The sequence below is a fragment of the Ursus maritimus genome, unplaced genomic scaffold (assembly GCF_017311325.1).
Source record: "Ursus maritimus isolate PB19 unplaced genomic scaffold, ASM1731132v1 scaffold_15, whole genome shotgun sequence".
Classification (NCBI taxonomy): Eukaryota; Metazoa; Chordata; class Mammalia; order Carnivora; family Ursidae; genus Ursus; species Ursus maritimus.
This window is the reverse complement of record NW_024423897.1, coordinates 59,508,184-59,523,866: the sequence shown is the minus strand read 5'-3', so window position 1 is coordinate 59,523,866 and position 15,683 is coordinate 59,508,184. Positions and strand designations below refer to the sequence as shown.

The following is a 15,683-nucleotide window of genomic DNA, read 5'->3' as shown; positions in this document are numbered from 1 at the left end:
CGTTTCTGGGACTCAAGAGGCCCCACAGCCCACCTTTGTTGAGCCCGTCCTCCTTGCCCAGCACAGCCTTCTTTCTAGCTTTGCGCTCCCCTCCAACTCCCCTCCTGAAGCCAATACCCCTGCCAAAGCCGTCCGTCCACCACGAATGCCCTAGACCTCGTGGCTCTGTTCTTGGCAAAATCCTTCCTTAGTGTCCACCTCAAACTCTTGGGCTTATCTCCTTTGTGCGGCATTCCTGNNTATCTAGTGAGATTCCTGTGTCCGACCATGCCGACTCTCTCTGTTCCTCTAGGGTCACACACGGGCAGAACCTGTCAGCTGGAGAGTGCTTCTCAGGCCAGGAGTGGAGCCCCAGCACCTCCACAGCCCAGGGCAGGGCCCGACCCGAGCACACGCTCAGTCTGCACGGCTCAGTGAGCAAAAGCAGGGCAGGCGAAGGTTCTAGCGTGAGCACTCGGTGGTGGGGGAGACGCTTACATGAGGAAATTGTGCATTCTACTCCTATAACATATGGTTGCATCATCAAACCTAGTGCAAAATAGGAATTCCCCTTCCAAAAGAATAGGAAAGACTTTCAGATAAGTGAATTAAAAACATAAACTCTGGCAGAAGCAAGGATTTTTTTTTGTCTTCTTTGCTAAATTAGTACCACTTGGGTTCAAAGACAATAGATCATGTTTTTCAAGTTTAAGATTTATGAAATTCCTTTTGCTCTTCCCAAATTTTAGATCTGTGGCTTAAACATACTTCATAAAGAAAATTACACTGTCCTCTTCATGTTGCTATTTATCAATGAGAAACAAGGTACTTTATAAATAACACTGTCCTTCACAGGATTCCTGTTGAGTGAGTCAATATACATCCCCCACTTCGGGGGCAGAAAAATCTGAAACACAAGCAAAATATATATGTATTTTTTAAGCACACAAGAAATGCACAAGTTGCAACTCTTCAAGTTGAGAGTAGACGAGGTATTTACCACCAGCCTCCAGGTTTGATGATATGAGCTAGACTTCCCATCCGTCATTCCCAAGTGTCCGTACTCCTCGTGTGGTTACAGATTAAAGCCTGCTTTATGAGTTATTTGCATATGCATTGGGGAGGACAGTGACACCACACGGTTCTAAGGATCTGTGCCTGCCCATTGAAGAGTGCAGAGCAGCCCAAGAGGAACCCTTGATGACACAAGGTAGTGTAGTATTTAGCACAGGGCTCAGATGGATGGGGCAGAGTGCTGTTCTGGTCTAGACAAATTAGGGAGGCAGCCACCCATCCTGTGGGACTGGGGCAGGAAGTCAACGGCAGCGGCACTTGGATGAAGTTACGGGCAGGAGGGAGAGGTCTGGAATGAAAGGTGAGATCGTCTAAGGCGTGATTGGGAGTCTGAGGGTTGATTTCATGTTCTAATTGATAATTAAGCTTCAAAGAACTTCCAGAAGGCTGGGGGAGGGCGGGAGAGGAGGATGCTAGCCCGCTTCTATGGCAACGAGGCTTTGTCTTGTGGGTTACCTCAGTGACAGTTTTTAGGACAAGAGAGTAACTTGGTTTTAAAAAAAGAAACCCTTTAAGAGAACCAGCATGTAAAGCAGTAGGAGGGGAGTGGAAGGAGTCAAGTGTGGCGCTGTGTGAGTCAGCAGACACACGGGTGCACACTTTGCTGTGATGAGAAGCCAGGCGGGGAAGCAGAGGTGGGAGCAAGGGAGCAGGCAAAGTGCAGGCTGATGGGGAGAAATCAGGAAGGTGAGCAGGGAACCAGCTCCGGGATGGGGTTCAGGAGTAGCGTGCGTTCCTGCCTCCAAAGCCACATCACCTTAACAAGCAAGCAGTAGGACTCGCTAGTTATTTTAAACAGATTTAGTGGGGTGCCTGCGTGGCTCAGTCGTTAAGCATCTGCCCTCGGCTCAGGGCGTGATCCCGGGGTCCTGGGATCGAGCCCCGCATGGGGCTCCCTGCTCTGTTGGGAGCCTGCTTCTTCCTCTCCCACTCCCCCTGCTTGTGTTCCTTCTCTTGCTGGCTGTCTCTCTCTCTGTCAAATAAATAAATAAAATCTTTTAAAAATAAATAAATAAACAAACCAACAAACAGATTTAGTGCAGAGAACTGTGTTCTTCCATTAGGGTCCGAAAGAGGAGTGCTCTGTGCCCCAGGCTGCAAGAACGTGTCTGGAAGGCCTTTCTCGGAGTTGCATCATACACCAAGAGGAAGGTGAGGCAGGGTGAGGCCACCACTGGGTTGCTGCAAGTGAGGCCCGAGACTAGGGGCTGCAGAAACCCAGCATCTCGGTCCTGCATGTCAGCAGCACTGTAAAGTGCCGTGAGGTGGGCGCCCCTTCCCCTGCCTGACAGCGTGCCCGTGACACTGGCTGCTTCTCAGAAGGTCACGTACGTGCAGAACGGAGCTGGAATGGAAGGGTAGAAATGCCGTCTCAACCTTGGACCTCGGGGAAGGAACCTTTGGAAGAGTCTCGAATGGACCTTGAATGCCGGTCTGCCAATGCGCCATAACTCAGAATCTACACACCAAAGCTTCCACACCACCCTGAGCACACCCCCTGCTCCTGCCCCATGGAACGGATTTACTCTTCATACAAATGAGAAGTCATTCCATCTTTTCTGCAGAAGGGAAGAAAGAAACCTATGCTTAAATATTTGATTTTCCCCCTCATCAACCATGAAATGCCCCACTGGATAGAAAATCTCTTCTCTAACAGAAATTCTGAATATAACAACAAATTCAACAGGATACAACCAAGAGATATTCAGGGGTCATACTTCCCTACCTTTTTTTTTTTCCCCAGTGAAGAACATTAAGCTAAGCTATGTTTTTCTTCGTTCTACGATATGTTGAATGATGGTCTCCGATTCTGGGAGCATCTGCCGCAGATCTGGAATGTACTGTTCAAGTCCAGCTCCATTTTTCTTTATGGCAGGGTTTGAAGATGAGCCCAAAGGAAAATTTCGGGCCAAAGATGTTTGGTATCGTTTTGTCTAAAATTCAAACAATTGCTAGACACTTATATAAATGAAAGACATCCCTCCCCCCTTCTTGGCAATCATTTTCTGCCTGGATAAATTACAGAATGTACTATATTCTCATGATCTTAGAATAAAACCATTCCAACTCACAAGCCGAATCATCAATTTCAGAAGTAAGGAAGTTCTGAGAATCATGGCTTCTTAAGACCGGTAAGAAACGCAAAACATCGCTTTTCAAAAACTTTTTGTGACACTGGGATCCAGATGATGTTATTGTGTGCTTTTTCCAGAAGAAAGGTAAATAACTTCTTTTAAGTTACATACATCTTTGAATGGACACATCCTTGACTTTCCTATGCACTGCCAGTGCTTCCTTCCCAACTGGGGAGACGACACCCAGTATCCCACTCTCTTTCCATATGACAGGCAGAACAAAAGGTTTTAATGCAAATCAGATAATGTCTTTCCATGTCTTCATATTCCTTAATGGCTGCTTTTTGTACTTAAAATCTAAAACATTTCTACCACGGCTTACAAGACCCTGTGCTATGGGTCTGTGCCACCCCGCCCCTTGAGTAACTTTCTATACTCCAGACCCTGAGCTGATTTCTGATGCTTTGATATGCCAAATTCACACCCGACTTGGAGACTTTCTACTGTTATCCCCATTGTCTGCAACTTTTTGTTCTGCTCTGTTTTGTTTTGTAAACAGACTTTACTTTTAGGGCAGCTGTAGGTTCAGAGCAAAGTAGAGCAGAAGGTACAGGGTCCCCACATGCCCTGCCCCCGCACGGGGCACCGTGTTTCACTGCCCGGAACGTCCTCTGTGCTCCACCTGTCCATCCCTCCTCCCTCCCCCAACCCCTGGCAATCCCTGATCCTTTTACGGTCTTCATGGTTTTGCCTTTTCCAGGACGACACAGATTGGGAATCATACAATATGGAGCCTTGTCAGACTGGCTCCTGTCTGTTAAGAATATGCATTTAAGGTTCCTCTGTGTTTTTTCACGGCTTCCTAGCTCATTTCCTTTTAGCACTGAATAATATTCCACTGTCTGGATGGACCCCGGGTTATCTGTTACCCACCGAAGGACATCTTGGTTGCCTCCAAGTCTGGGCAATTTTTAATAAAGATGCTATAAACATGTGTGCAGGCGTTCATGTGGAGATAAGTTTTCAACACACTTGGTTAAATACCAAGGTGTGTGATTGCTGGAGCTCTTGGTTCTTACTCTCACAAGGTTATACTTTTATTCAGATGAATATCCATTTCTTTATCTGCACGGTGATTCTTTCAGCAACTATTTGTCCACTGCCTGCCACATGGGAGGCATGATCTAGGTAGCGGGGGCGGGGAACAGGGAATAAGCTAAGGGTGGGTATCTCTTCCACGAAGCATGGGTTCCAGTGGAGGGAAGCCCTCCATGAACGGGTGATGGCAGGTGCTACTGAGAGCTCGGAAGACAAGGAGTCAGGGAAGGGGACAGAGATTGCCCAAACTTGCTGCTTTGGATAGATCTGTGGTCACATGACATTGCAGCAGAAACAAGAATGGGGTAAGGAGAGAGGCCGGCAGATGCCGGGGAGAAGAGCATTCCGTGAGAAGGAAGAGCAACACAAAGAGGCGGGGGTGCCTGGTGGCCCTCTGGAGCCCAGAGATCCCTGGCCATGATGGGGGTGGGGTGGGAAGGAGGACAGGGAGGTCACAGGTCTTCCAGGAAGGTTGGGAGTTTCTTCTCTCTTGGTACAAAGAGGAATCTGCTCTGGTTTATGTTGGGAAGCTTCACTTGCATGAGTATGCGGGACAGACGTGAGGCACAGGGGTGGGAGCGGTGAGGCCGCAGGTGCTTTGACTGCCCAGCTTCCGGGGAGCTGGACGAGGGGTGACGGAGACTCCCCAGCTCCGGGCTCTGGACGTGCAGAAGGTGCCGTCCCGCAACGCAGCGAGCTGGGGAATGTTCAGGATTCCCTCCACACATTGCAGGAGAGAGCACACAGGCCCCTAGAGTCTAGGCCAGAGGCCCAGGCTGAAATTGGTCACTCTGAGTCACGTGGCTGGAGGAAAGCTCCTGGGGTTGGGTGGGAAGAGGAGAGAGAGTCCAGGGCTAAGCTCCAGAGCAGCCCCGCATTAGGGCTGGAGATGAAGAAGGGGCAGAGGGGCCGGTGAGAGAGCTGAGAGGGAGCAGCCTGCTGGTGGGGGCGTCCAGCCAGAGGGTCCGGGGCCCTGAGGACATGGGGTCAAGGAGGAAGGGTGACAGAGCTGTAACAAAGGCTGCCGTGAGCCACGCCAGACAGCAGTTCAAAGCCAACATGTGTGCCCTCAGTGTTACAAATCTGTCCCTTGGGGCCAGGGACAACTCTTGCAGGGCCTTCTGGGTCCCTGGAAAGTATCTGTATTTTATTTGGAGGAGAAGGTCCAACATTAGGAATGACGCAAGAGGAGCTCCATGGCTCACACTGTGGTCAAGTTCGCGGATAGGAATGTTTCATTGGATCCTTTTCCTCTCTCCTCCTTTTCCAGGGGGGGCAGAAATCTCTCCCTTGAATCCATAATCCTCCTTCCAGCCACGAAAAAAACTTAAAAAGCAACTGCTGAGATGCAGAGCAGTGTCGTTCCCCCCCCCCCCCCCCGCAGGACATGGGGCAAAGTCCAGAGAGTTTCCTTGATCTCCGTGGCGCTGGGCCAGGGTGCCCCTGGCATTGCATTGAGTGTGAGGTGAGGGGGACATGCTGCACAGGGCACAGGACAGTCCCCGGCCTGAAGCCCCAGCTCCCGGGAGCCCCAGCAGACCCACCAGGAGTAGCCACCAGCTCCAGTTCCTCCTGGCAGAGCCCAGGGGAAACCGCCTACGCCAAGCTCACAAACGCATGAAAGTATTTCCCTGCGTGGGACTGAGGACACCAACGGGCCACCTTGTGTCAAGCCTCGAAAGGGGTCCCCCAGACCTCAACGTCTGATAATAAAGCAGATGATGGTCAAAGCTGTTTAGTGTGATGACCGTCGAGGAGATGCTTTCGTTGGACGAACGAGGAGCCCTTCTAGACGGCCGGAAGCAGGGAAGAGGCGCTCAGAGAGGGGAACCTGGGAATCCGCAGGCAGTGTAGACACAGACCATATCCAGAGTGGGTCGTCAGGGGGTGTGAAGATGCAGGACGTGCAGGCAGAAGCCCTGGGACTGAACCAGTGTGGCTGTGAGGACGCACAGTGGAAGCAGGTGCGGGGACAGCCAGGGAGCCCAGAGTGCAGAGAGGATGGGAAGTAGACACGGTCTCCAAGGACAGTAGAGCAAAGAATGCCCAGAACCCAGTGAAAACCATGGCTGGAGGTGAGCAGAGGGCTCAGACGACGTGCTGAATAGGAGGAGGCGGCCGCAGACCCTGGGCGGTGGGGAAGGACCCTCCAGGGCAGCTCCGGCGGGCTGCTGGGGGGAGAGGGTGGGCAGTGCGGCCAGGTGGGGCTCCCGCCTGGGACACCTACCCCGGGCCCTGACGTGGCTGCTTCTATGCAGCGGGTGTGACCCCGTGAAGTAGAGCAGGGAGCCTGTCTTTAAAGGAGCACCACCAGCCTCGGACAGAGTCCGTTAGAGACCCCTCCTTCAGACCTGCATAAAAGGACCAGGGGGTCAGTCAGACGTAACCTGCAGGTAGGTGCGGGCAGACGGCCTTCATGTTGCTCTTAGCGTGGCTCTCTTGTGCGGTCTCTCTTGCTCCCATCACTGGGAGCCAGAGCCCACTCTCTCAGCCTAAGGTGGTCCTACTGGAAGGTTCTTTATAAGGCGTCTGATATGGAAATGTCCTGGTGGACTTTCTAGGGACAGAGCCCCCCTCAACTGGCCTTGGCTCCGACTCTGGCAAAAGACCCCGTTTCTTCTGGGAGTAAAATCCCTCCTTGAGATGGCGTCTTGGAGGAACCCCAGTAGAGATCTGCTCTGGCAGAAGTGGGCATGAGGGGACAGAAGCTGCCTCTTGTTCTGACAGTCTCTCCTGACCCAGCACGGTGACACTCAGAGCTCTCAACAAGGCTCTGACTCCTGGGCTTCTTTCTGCACTGTCCAGTCTTACCCTGAGTCCCCCTGAGTCAGTCTAACCAGAGCCCCCCATCCTCGATAGCTGACCCTCTTGAATCTAATCCACTGTTCCCCGGGGGATGCCTGGCCTGGCTGGATGACTCTGGGAAAAATCCTGTTAGGTCAGTTTTGCCCGAAGCCTCCTCTCCCCAGTGTTCCCTCTTAGGAACGTTCCATTTCTTACATCATGAGCCCTGGGTGTTACATACAACGGATGAATCACTGAACTCTACCTCTGAAACTAACAGTGCACTATATGTTCATTAATTGAATGTAAATAAAATTAAATTTAAAAGGAAAAGAATTGTCCTGTTCTTGGGCTACTCCTGGGGTCATTGGGCAGCTGTCCCAGGGCCCCCTGGAGTCTTATAACCACGGCCCCAGGAGAGAGAGAGGAATAACATACAGCATGGGCAGGAGAGGTCCTGTGTATCCAGAATCATGAAGGGCCTGGGCAGGCAGACAGACAGAAAGGAGAAGCATGAGACCTGGAACCAGAGTTTGGTGAGGGTGAGAAACTGGCCAGTGCCCTTGGACTGGCCAGATGGTGGTGCCTAGAACAGGGAGCAGGGCCGGGGAGAAAGGGGTAAATCTCCCCTACAGTGTGTGGGGTCTGAAAGCGAGGGTGGGTTGACCGTCACTGGCTGTGGAGGAGGTGGGACCAAGTGGGGGCTGGGAGCAGCTCGGGCTGGGAGGGGCTGGCAGCCTGCTGCCCTGGGGTGCGATGCACTCTCACCAGGGCTCCACTCTTCTCATGCTTTGCTGCTGGCACCTTAAAAGCTTTAATAAGTTTTGAACAAGGGGCCTGGCATTTTCATCTTGCCCTGGGCCTCACAAATCGTGTAGCCAGTCTTGGTGCCGGAAGGAGCTAGAAGCGAGCTGGGCCTGCAGTGTTGGTGCTTTTAAGAAGCAAGTCTGGTGAGGTGGGTCCAAGCAGACAAAGCGGCTATGGAGTAAGGGCGGGAGCAAGCTGCATGAGGGCAGAGATTGGTGTCCCGGGTCCCCTCCCCGAGGCTTCCCATGTGCCTGCGACAGTCCCAGGTGCATGTTCTCATCCAGTAGCGTTTGTTGCATGATGCACACGCGCTGGGGACGATAGGAGAAGAAGGCGACGGAATGTGGTCTCTGTCTCTGGTCTCAGTGAGCACAGAGGTGAGCAGGGAAGCAGGCCCACGTTACCGTATAATTGCAGCATAAAGACCCTAGCAGATCCCAGGTGCATGCGGGGATACGCAGGAGGGAACCAGGTGGAGGTGGGGAGAGCCCGGGGAACCCGCAGATGGGAGGTGATGGGATATTCCGGCCAAGTTCAGAGAAGAGCCAGGGGAGGCCGAGACGGGCCCAGAGGTGCTCAGTGGCTGCTGTGTGGTCCCGGGGCTCTGCCACTGCTCCCTGCAACGTGGGAGACAAGCCACTTCATTGCTCTGAGTCTGAGCTCTTCCTTTGTTTGTAAGCGAGCATCCGCTTAGTGCTGCTGAAGGAGCACACTTGTCCCCTTGTGCAACAGGTGCTCGTGCCCCCCCCCCCTTCCCACTCTGAGCTTCGGGAAACACAAGCTGGGAACGTGGCTGCTCCCCTGCTCCCGTTCCAGGGGGACAGGGGACAAGGCAAGGCTTGGATCAAGTGCGGAGAAGTGGGGTACTGCTGTGAAGTAAACACAGAGCTGTACTCGAGGGGCACGTGGCCTGAGATTCAGACCACGGGAACAAGCCGACCCCAGGAGATCTGGAGGACAGTGGGGGTGCGTGCACGAAGGGGGCACGGGCCAGATCCAGGGGAGCTTGCCAGCCGTGGACGGGGGTCCCAACTTTGTTTCTGCTGCAGCGGATGCGACGCAGCGAATCCAGAGCCTGCCCACCTCTCTCCTCTTGGCTGCGTGACCCTCATGAGCCCCTGGATGCCACTCGTGCGGCTGGCGAAGGGCGGGAGCTCGCTGTCAGGGGCTCCCAGGCCGTCCAGGAGCTGGTGATCCCTGGGGGGTAGGGGGTGGGGGAGGCGGGCGGCTGGAGAGAGGGGCCCCATGGGGCCTGGTGATGCTCAGCTGTGCCGAGGGGCGCGGGGAGAAGAGGAGCAGGAACGATGTCAAAATCAGACAATAAGACGAGACACGTGGGGCGCCTGGACGGCACAGTTGGCTGAGCATCTGACTTCCGTTCCTGTCATCATCTCGGGGGCTTGGGATGGAGCCCTGCGTTGGGCTCTATGCTCAGCGTGAGCACCGCCCCCCTAAAATAAATGGATAAATCTTTAAAACAGTGAGACCTGCAGGATGACCATGGAGATGCCCAGAGAAGGTGTGCGGGCACGAGCCTCGAACCGGAGCCTGTACCACCCGGGACGCCGAGCGCCACCACTCTGAGTGGGGCCTAGAGCGGCGAGGTGTGCGGGCCATGGAGCCGGGCGTTGCCAGGGCCTGGTGCCCACAGCGAGGTGCAGACAGCGGGCGAAGGAAGGAGGGCGGCGCCCGCACAGCACACACCGGTATGGCACAGCCCTCGTGAAGCCGCGTCCCTGAGTTTTCAGTCACCTTCCCTGCGACTCTGGCTCCCTGGGGCCTCTCTTACCCTAGACCACGTCTCGGGCCTGTGGCCTCACAGACGTTCCCGGGCAACACAAAGCCCAGTATGAATTACTGGCTACTCATCTCCTGTCTTCAGCTTGGAGCCTCTCCCATCCGTGGATCTCTGGTCTGCTCTCAGACGCCGCAGGAGGGGTGGGGGACAGAGAAGGAGCGCCAGCTTCTCCTTTGCTCCAACACCCCAGCCAGAGTGTGGTCCTTCCAGGGTTGGGTTGAGGGGAGAGGGGACAAGGAGAAGGTACAGTCTCTCATCACTAGTTGTGCTGTGACGTGGGTTCAAGACCTGCTTGGAGTGGAGCGCGAGCCAGATGAATGGGTTGTTAAGGCGAGACCCCTCCTTGCAGCCCTGCAGGGGGACCTTCTGTGCTGCAAGACCTTCCTGCCACCCCTCAGGCTATAGGCACCCAGGGGAAAAGGACGGGATGAGCAAAACACAGACACTCGGAGGGCATGCCTGCTGGAGCTCAAATTCAGACATCGGAGCAGCGGTCCTGCTGGGCTGGTGCTGGGTCTCTGCACTTGGAGGCCCCTGCCTCCCGTGTGTCTCAGAGGCTGATTCTGCATGTGTCAGAGAAACTGAAGAAGGAATCAGATGTGGCCTGGGTCAAAGCAAGGACGAGAGTCACGGACAGGACCCAGAATCTGACGGGAGGAAAAGCGAAGCCTTCGCCCTCCTCCCATCACTGTGGACCAGTGCACTGCCTGTCCGCAGTCAGCCGGACCCCAGCAGGCAAGGTGGCCACCTGACTCCCCGGTCCCAGTATGGCAAGGCAGGGTATGCAAGGGGAGGTTTGTGGTTTCGAGACAGTAGCTTTGTTGCTGGCTCTGTGCCCTGGGTTCATCTCTGCTCCTGCGGGCCGGAAGTAAAGAGCGTGAGAAGGCCTGATGAGCCGGGCCCCTGCTGCTGACATTCAACCAGAACACAGTTGCATGCCTGTTCCAAGGGGGGCTGGCGAGTTCTTGAATGCCTCAGAGAAACTGAAACAGATTTGCCAAGCAGTGGATGAGGTCTGCTGCTGGTACCAGACCCAGGAGGTGGCCAGGATCAACCCTTTACAGCGGCACTTTTTCTGAAGGTGGGTGTGGGAGCCACATTTTACTTCTGGCTGCCTGCTTCCACTCTGTCTCGGCCCCAGCATCCAGAACACCTGCTAGGCATCTTACCTACCTGCTGGCTGTGCTCTTAGGTCCCCGGACAGCCTCCACTGAGAGGTCCACAGTGTCTAGTGCACGGAAAACCCTCACTTTCGTCCCATGCCAAAGTGCATCTTGCTCCCAGTGCTTTCTGCCCCGCTTCCCACAGCCTTGGGCATCTCCCATCACTCTGGCCCTCCAGGGTTCCCAGGCGGTCACGCCAGGGCACAGATCTAGCTTGGAGTGGTTCACCCCACACTCCCTCTCCCTCCTCCCTCTCCTACCCTCTTCTTGGGGGTGGGTGGGCTGCACCCTGCACACCAATCCTCCCTAACAGAATCCTCTCTCCCACACCCCTCTCTGAGACTGCCAGCCACCTCCCTTCTCCAAATCTCGGGAGCCACAGGAAGCATCTTTAGGAGACAAGCTGTTACAGCTGCCTGGTGTTCATAAAATACCCCACGAGGGGAGTGAACTCGCATTCCCCTGAAGAGGGTCACACAACTGCGAGAGTCCCCTAAAACTGTGCTTCCTGCATCCTTAACAGTCATGTCGGTTCTGCGCTCTACTGCAAACGATGCCTGTTTTGGGAAATGGACTCTTCTGCTTGCTGACTGAGCGCAATCTTCCAGGAAGCAGCAGTCTTTCCCCCTAACTCTGCATCACTTCCAGGGTGGGAGCTGGGCTCTAAGCAAGGGTCCAGGGCCTACTGCTGCCCCTGGGGACAAATCATGGCCTAACCTAGGACAGTAAGAAACACTGGAGTGAAGGTAGCTTAGGACCATGTGTGGTGGACAGTGAAGGGGCACAGGTGCCCTGCAGAGCGCCTCCCCCTGAGATGCCTCAGAGGAGAGAACAGAAATCTGTTGGAGAATTCCGTTTGTCTCTGGGACACAGGGAAAGACTGGCATCCCGTGGCCATTTGTTAGCATTACATCACAGGTTTGGAAAATTCATAGAACTTAATCAGATACTGTCACTAAATCATAAACTGTTAGAGCAGCCAAGGACACCATAAAACACATCTAGAGGCTTTAAAAGAAATAATGTAACGTAGTTTATTTTTATTATGGATATTTGCATCAAATGAAGAATGGCTCTTCATGAAGCAAAATATAGGAACTTCCAGAGAACACATTGCTTTCCATTTTGAGTTGATATGATGATAATCTCCTTGGCTTCTAGACCAAATCTATTAACCCTTTCAGTGGAAGCACATATTAATAAATTACCAGTTTAACTAGCCTCTTAATTATGTTACATCCTAAAGCTTTAATTTGCAGAAGTGACTGAGTATTTGGGAGGTCGTGAGGCAAGGACTGAAACTTTTTAAGAGTCAGATCCTCTAAACAGTGGACTGGACTCCACAGCCACAAGGGAGCCCCCACATCAGAAGCCAGAATCTAGACATCCCTCCAGCTCTGGCGACACCGACAGAAAAATGCAACACTTTTCTTGGAAATCTGATAAGAAAAATGATTAAAAAAAAAAAAAAGAGCAACACCCTAAAACAAAAACCAAAAACCCCACAATTTTTCTGAGTAAGCTAAAGACACATTTGTTTTCCAAGATGGATCACGCCGTCACTAGCTTGTTGTGAACTACTCTCTGCATAGTAGAGCCTATGGATTTGGCCCCGTCCTGGTCACTTTTCACTTAAATGACAGCTAATGCTCTGTAAGGGAATACCAGCTCAAACAGGCCACTCGCTTGAGAATTCAAAGCCAGGTGTGTGGTTCTAAATTCACTGTTCACCACTCTCTGCAGTGTAGACGCTTGTTTCCATCACAATGACGAACAGGTGTGGCTTCTCACGTGGGAAAGAGGAAAAACCTAATTTTCAGCATCCCTCGATTAGCGGCCTACATCAATTCCCATTATTACCTATGACGTGTTTTTGTACAGCCTGCAAGGGAAGAATGAATTTTTCATGTTTTTTAAAGATTTTATTTTTAAGTAATCTCTACACCTAACCTGGGGCTCAAACTCACAACCTCGACATCAAGGGTCACATGCTCCACTGAATGAGCCAGGCAGGCACCCAAGTTTTATGTTTTTATGTGGTTCTTTACCAACCAAGAACTAATGACAAATATGCAGCAGAGACCTGTAGGGCCCCCAAGCCGAAAATAGTTACTATGTGGCCCTTTGCAGAGTTTGCGGACCCTGCATTACACAAACAAGACTTCCGTTTTTCTAAATTTAGTCTTAAGGTCTGGTCTGAGATAAGCAGAAGTAGAAACGAATGCACTTTCATTTTTGAACCTCAGTGCTTTACCTTCAATTAGTTGCAGTGAATTTGGTCCACTCTGACATTTACTGAGCACCTACTGTGTACAGCACTTCACAAGGTTTACAAGGAAAACTGAGAGCTCTTAGAAGACACGAAAATCACTGTGATCCAAGTCAAAATGTGGGGTTTATAAAAAAATTAGTGCAGAAAAGAAAGTGGGTGTCGCTTGGGGTAGTGGGCGTAAAATGTGGGGCCTGGACGGATTACCCGGCTGATTCTAGCTAGTGGAGCTGGGAGGAAAGTGTTCCAGGCAAAGGGGAAGCGAAGGGGTGGGAAGGCAGCAGTGAGAGTTCTGAGTGCCGGCAACAGTAGGCTGCTGTGGGTGTGTGGGGACAGTGTAACGGGAGAGAAGGCTGGAGGCTAAGGGGCTGTCTCCTCCACTAAAGTAATCTGGAAAAAACCCCACTCATTTGGGAAATCTTAAATAAAAGGGAAGTTACTGTGAAAACCTATTTGTCTGGGATCCGAAGCCAGAAATGTAAAATCATTAGGACTCACACGTGGTCTCCTCTCCCCTTTCTCTTATGGGTCCCACAGGCGTCTTGCAAGGTGCATCTGCTTCCCGCCGTCTTGCTTCTCACTTTTCCTTTCCCTTTAAAGCCTGGTCTTGTTTCCTGCTTTTAAGTAAATGGACCCATCAGAACACTTACTCTCTCAGGTACTGGGCCACCAGAGATGTCAGGGACAGAGAATCCAGCTATCAGGTCTAGATACCTGGTCCCTCACTCCACAGTAAGTGCCAGCCACAGGTTATGTACAAAAAGGCAGGGGTGCGGCATTTGGGAAGGAATCAGACTTCTTTCTTGGAACGGTTGTTTCCAGTTGCAATTCCATATTGAACATTTTAGAAGGAGCTGGTACAGTCTGGACGTCTACTTAACACATGCATTGCTTGTACTGAATGCTAAGAATTTGGACCTTATAACCAGACGCTGGGAAGCCTCAGGAAGTTTCTGAGCAAGGCAGTGATCCCTGAAAAGATGATTCTCGTGGCGGGGGATAAAGTGAAAAACTTCGTTCAAGATGAGGATCGGGACCCGAATTTACCCAGTAACTGCGGCCTGGGAGAGGATTTTTTTATTTTTTCCCATCTCAAAGAGGCATTAACGTGGAATCTGGTGATGGCTGGCTATGGTGTCTGATTGGGCTTCGGGCCGCGCGGGGAGGGTCTGGCAAGCCGACAAATGGACTACAGCAGGGACGGGGAGCTGCCAGGTGGAAAGACGGTGCCGCAGGAAGGAAGGATCACTGTCGAGAGGACCGCGGCGGCACCGGGCGCCGCGGACGATCGCTCGGGGTCGTCCGCCGCGCGGGGCGTCGGGAACCGTAGTCCTCCACCTCCTCCGGGCACCCGGCCGGACTCGCACAGAGCGGTTCCCTCCGGTTACAAATCGCACACCTGCCCGTCCGGGTGCCGGTCCTTCCAGTCTAGCAGGCGCCTGAGTGACGTCATAAGATGTCACCGCCCACTCGCTGAAGGCTTTAGGTGTCAATGGAAAGCCTGTCACACAGCAATCCGGCAATAAAAGATTAACCTCCTACACAGCACAAGGCGTGCTCTTCCGGTGCCGCTGATCTCCCTGACTTTTCCTTTGTGGGCGCCTCTCCCACCGCCTCGGCCCGGCTCCCCATCGCATTTTGCTCAGGCGGCGCTTCGGGCAGCCTCACGCCGCGGCGAGGGGCGGGGCGAGCTAGGGCGGGGCGGGGTCCTGGCTGGGCGGTGTCGCGCTCGGGGGCCGCGCCGGGTCGCGTTTCTCTCTAGTGCCCGAGGCGGCTCCGTTTCGGAGAGCCCTTCGCCAGCTCCACGGGGACGTCTGTGCACGGATGGACCCGCCCGGACTCGGCGGGAAGCGGCCTGGCAGGCGGCGGCCCCGGCGGCGTCAGCAGAGGGAGGACAGGGCCGAGGCCGCGGGTCCCTGAAGCGCGCGGGCCCATAGGGCCCGGCGTTGGCACCATGATGCCGGGCGAGACCCACTCGGCGGCGCCCGGGACGGCGGCGGACCTCTCGCGGTGTCAGGGCTGCGCCTCCCTGCAGCAGGTGCGGCGCCTTCCCGGGCCGAGGGCGCGGAGGAGCTCAGTCGGCCGGCCAGGGCGCGGGGTTGGGGGTCTCGCCGCGCGGGCTGCGCCCCCGCGCTCTGCTCCCATTCCGCGGCGGAAGCTCCCCCTCCTCTCCTTCCTGCTCCCCTTTCTACTGCAATTGTTTGGGGGAACCGCCTCTTTTACTTTATTTAGGCTTGCAACCCAGGACTCATTTGCTGGGATGCTGTGGTGGTGGTGGGGGGGCGGAGTGAGCGAGATCTGGAGGGCCCCTTCCTTCACTTAGCGAGTCTCGGGGCTGGTCTCCAGAGCTGACTTTGAAGTTGACGAGTGACGGGTGAAATGCAGAGGGAAGCTATCTCTCTGAGGAGTAAGATCTTCGATTGCTCTGGCTCATTCTGAAATATTTTTTGCCTGGAGGCGCGACGTGCGGGTTGGCTCGGAAGGTCATTAATCAATTAAAGGTTTGCAGTTACTGGAAGTTTCTAACCGCAGAATGGACTGTTCTGTACAGTGACAAAAGAGGCGTTACTAGTGTCTGGCTCCCAAGTCTTGTGAGATAGTGGGAATAGTCCCAGGTACTTGTTTCCAACTAGACC

The 15,683-nt window shown here is 53.5% G+C and overlaps 1 protein-coding gene across 1 annotated transcript in view; it reads left to right on the top strand.

Annotated features, from left to right (window-relative positions):
- The first annotated feature begins 14,758 nt into the window (after positions 1-14,758).
- Positions 14,759-15,683, top strand: part of ICE1 (interactor of little elongation complex ELL subunit 1) — a 58,383-nt gene continuing 57,458 nt past the window's right edge. The window contains exon 1 of the mRNA XM_040630571.1: positions 14,759-15,085. Within this exon, the coding sequence (XP_040486505.1) occupies positions 15,002-15,085 (84 nt within the window). The 5' untranslated portion in view covers positions 14,759-15,001. The remainder of the gene's footprint in view (positions 15,086-15,683) is intronic.